The following is a 4,237-nucleotide window of genomic DNA, read 5'->3' on the forward strand; positions in this document are numbered from 1 at the left end:
AAATGGGGATGATATTCGCCATGGGTGTTGTCTTCTTGGTATCATTGATGTTTGATGTTTGATGTTGTGGTGGTGAGGCATGAAGATGAGTTAAGTTTCGCTAAGGTGGGTTTGTGTGGATGTCATTTGCATGCTAAGTGTCAAGCTTTGTAATGATATATGTGTATGGTGTCTTTGATGTTGTGAATGGAAGTAGAAGAAAAGTAAAAGAAATTTATGTAGAAATATGATGTATGTGGATTCATAGGATGTTACAAATAGATGTGAAGCTATGCTAGAAGAGAAAAGAAATTCGCCAAGTGTTCATGGGAGGAAAACTATGTGTTTGAAAGAATAAAAATGATGCCATAATTGATAGTATAGGTATTCGCCATTTAATCAAGTGTGTAGGTGATGTTAGATCAATTTTAGCACATTCTGCTATAGATAGGCATGTTGATAATCTCATTTAGACAATTAGACATAAAAGGGTGGTAATGAGGTTGAAAATTGTTGAATGGCTAGTTGGGTAATGAATGAAGCATTCGCCATATGGGGTAAAAATGGGTCATATGCTCATGAGATAAAATTTTGTGAATTGATGTATTAATGATGATAGTATAGTTGATGTCATGTATATATGTATAAATATTTGGCAAGACGGTTAAACTAGTTAATTTATTGACTAAGCTCAAGAAGCTCGAGGTGGAGAAACAAGCAAAGGCAAAGGAAAGAACATCGAGTAGCCGAGTTGGAACCATTTTGCCCAACACAAGGTAAGTCATTAAGCACATATGTTTGATATTGCTTAAATGATTGTAAAATCTATGCAATTGTATTTAATGGGATGCTATATATATATATATATAAATGAAATTGTATGTGTATGGAGTGATGACAATTGTTGAATGTAAAAGAAATAGTGAAATGTGTAGAAAGTTTGCTTTCGGCACTAAGTGTCGGGCAAATACGTGTATGCGGTGACGAGATTAGCACTAAGTGTGCATGCTGGAAATATATGGCACTAAGTGTGCATGCTGGAAATATATGGCACTAAGTGTGCATGCTGGAAAAAATACTGACCTGGGTGTGCGAGCTCAAGGGTATGGCACTATGTGTGCGGGCTTAAATTGCGTGGCACTAAGTGTGCGAAATCGAGTATTAAGCACGTGTGTGCGTACTCTATATATATGGAGGTGTGTCTCCATCGAGTTGAGTATGGACAGCGGATCGGTAAGTACCTCGAGCTCATGACGAATAGAAAATACGTTCATGCTCGGGGTTGAATTTGGTAAGCCTTAAATCTATGTGATGATTGAAATTGTATGATTGTGGTGGAAATGAGTTAGTCTGTGAAAATGCTTCAAATATCTTGTTGTGTAGAATATGAAATGTGGATGTATGACTTGGTATGAGATTGGACCAAAAGGTCCGAGGAATTATGGTATAGATTCGATATGGATGAGTACCTAACCTCGTTTATTGTTCATGTTGTAGTAACTTTATCAGTGGATTGATGAATGCTTATGACTTACTGAGTTATAAACTCACTCGGTGTTTTCTTGTCACCCATTTTAGGTCTCTCGAACTCGTATTGTTTGCGTGATCGGAACCGTCGTTGAAGTCATCACACCGGCTGAAATATTTTGGTATTGTCTTCGTTGTTGAAGAACATTTGGCATGTATAGGCTATTATATTTTGTTGAACTGTGGGTTGTAAACTTTAAGCCATGTGAAAATGGCCTATGTGGTCTTCGAGTGGGATGCTAGAACCTATAGCCACGAGTCTTAGAAACTTTAATTTTGATAAGGTGGCCATAATTTGTGTCATGTATGATGGATGATTAAGGCCAAGGAAAGATTCATGAAATTGGCATAGTCTACTGCAGTAACTGTTGCGGACAGCAGCAGTGAGGTGAGATTGAAAAGTCACTAAAAATAGTAGAAGTAGAATTAAATAGTGAATAAATTATGCAATTGAACCTTGATGAATCTAGTTTAATATGGATGGAACGAAACGACCATATGAGCAGTATACTGAGAGATATTAAAGTTCTCGTGAGACAGGGCCAGAACGGTTTCTGGGTCCCCTGTCGTGAATTTGAAAATTTACTATAAATTATCCAGAAAGAATTATAAGTCATGCCTTATATGTGCAGATTCCATTTTGAGTCTAGTTTCATTAGAAACAAACGGCACCAGTATTAAAGCCCTGTACAGAGAGATATTCAAGTTTTAACGCGCGAAGGTCAGTGTAGTCGGCTCCTGTAACATTGGTGACTTTAACTAATAAACTGTACCAATTGGCCCGACCAAAAATTCTAGAAATAAATCCATGGATATATATATGAGTCTAAATTCAGGGAAAATTTACGGAATAAGTTTCCGAGTTTTGAAACTCAAGATATGATTTTTAAGGCGACAGTGACGCAGTTAGCTAGCCTGCCTAGAACAGCAATCAGATTTTACAAAGAGAGAAATAAGGGAAGTAAGGCCGGTAACACCACGTGTTCAAATCCGGTGACGGTCACGGGTTTGGGGTGTTACACCGAGGGAGTGTGTAAATCGGGAATTCTTCCAGAATAGTTCAGAAAGAAATATATGAGTCAAAGGTTCTTTGATAAGAAACGCAAAGAGTTTCTTGAGTTGAAGGAAAGTCGTATGTCTGTAGCTGAGTACGAGAGGGAATTTGTACGACTCAATAAGTATGCCCAGGAATGTGTACCAATAGAGGTTGCTATGTGCACACGGTTTGTAGACTACCTTAATGAGGATATCAAGCTGTTAGTTGGGATTCTTGAGTTGAAAGAATTTGTAATTCTGGTTGACAGAGTGCACAAGGCTAAAGAACTTAGCAAAGCAAAGAGAAAAGTTGATTCTGAGGCTTATGATTCGAGAAAAAGACCTATGGGAAAATCATTCTCATCTTCATGGAAAAAGTCAAAAGAATTTCATAGTCATTCATCAGCTTTGGTGGGTTATTCTGGGAGAGATAAAGGAAAAAAAATTGAACTCAAAACTTCAGGCTACATTTGTAGCGAGTGTGGGCCGTGTTAGAAACAACAAGCCTGAATGTCAACAGTGTAATAGATGACACTTTGGTGAATGTAGACTGAAAGATGGGTCGTGTTTTAAATGTGGTTCTGATGATCATTATCTTAGAGACTTCTCTGAAAGGTCCGCCAAAGAAAAAGCTAAGACTACTCGTCCGAGTAATACAACTGTTAGAGGGAGACCATCACGGAACACTGGAAATGCAGATAACAGTCATAGTGGGACAAAAGATTCTACTATGAGATCAAAGGCATGGGCACCAGCTAGGGCTTATGCGATTCGTGCTCGAAAGGAGACTTTAGCACCTGATGTGATCATTGGTACAATTTTTTTCCTTGATACTAATGTTAATGTTTTGATTGACCCGGGGTCAATGCGCTCATATGTTGGCATAACTTTAGTGTCAGATAAGAAAATACCTTTTGAGTCTACTAAGTTTGTGATTAAAGTAATGAACCCTTTAGGTTACTATGTGTTAGTCGATAAAGTCTGTAAAAACTGTCCTTTGATGATTCAGGGTTGCAACTTTCCGACTGATTTGATGTTATTACCTTTTGATGAGTTTGATGTAATTCAGGGTATTGACTGGTTAGCTCTATATGATGCTATTGTGAACTATAGACAAAAGCATATTGTGTTAAAATGTCAGAATGGTTCAAAGCTTTAAATGGAGTCAGACGGACTGGATAGTGCATCCAATTTTATTTAAGCTATGTCAGAACAAAAATATATTAGAAAAGGTTGTGCAGTGTATCTTGCTTATATATTTGATTCTAGGATTTTAGAATTAAAAAAATTGAAAATATAGTTGTAAGAGTTGACAGATAGAGGTTTTGCTTGTCCCAACTTTTCTCCTTGGGGTGTCTTGTGTTGTTTGTTAAGAAAATGTACGGGTCCATGCGATTATGTATAGATTACCCCAGCTCTATAAAGTCATGATCAAGAATAAGTATCTATTGTCGCATATCAATGATTTGTTTGATCAGCTGAAAGGTGCAATAGTGTTCTCAAAGATTGATCTTCATTCTGGTTATTATCAGCTACGGGTTAAAGACTCTGATGTGCCAAAAACTCAATTCAGAACCAAGTACAAACATTATGAGTTTCTTGTAATGCCATTTGGTTTGATCTCATTCAGAAGATTTTATAGGAAGCTCACAGTAGTAGCTTATCGATAAATCTTGGTAACAATAAAATGTACGGT

The 4,237-nt window shown here is 37.2% G+C and overlaps 1 protein-coding gene across 1 annotated transcript; it reads left to right on the forward strand.

The window, feature by feature from the left end:
- Positions 1 to 2,580: 2,580 nt before the first annotated feature.
- On the forward strand, positions 2,581 to 3,700 carry LOC108475139 (uncharacterized). Its single transcript, XM_017777132.1, has 2 exons — positions 2,581 to 3,020; positions 3,091 to 3,700. Exons 1-2 carry the CDS (start codon positions 2,581 to 2,583, stop codon positions 3,698 to 3,700), a joined length of 1,050 nt encoding a protein of 349 aa, XP_017632621.1.
- The last annotated feature ends 537 nt before the right edge of the window (positions 3,701 to 4,237 follow it).

Source organism: Gossypium arboreum, chromosome 3, assembly GCF_025698485.1.
Source record: "Gossypium arboreum isolate Shixiya-1 chromosome 3, ASM2569848v2, whole genome shotgun sequence".
Classification (NCBI taxonomy): domain Eukaryota; kingdom Viridiplantae; phylum Streptophyta; class Magnoliopsida; order Malvales; family Malvaceae; genus Gossypium; species Gossypium arboreum.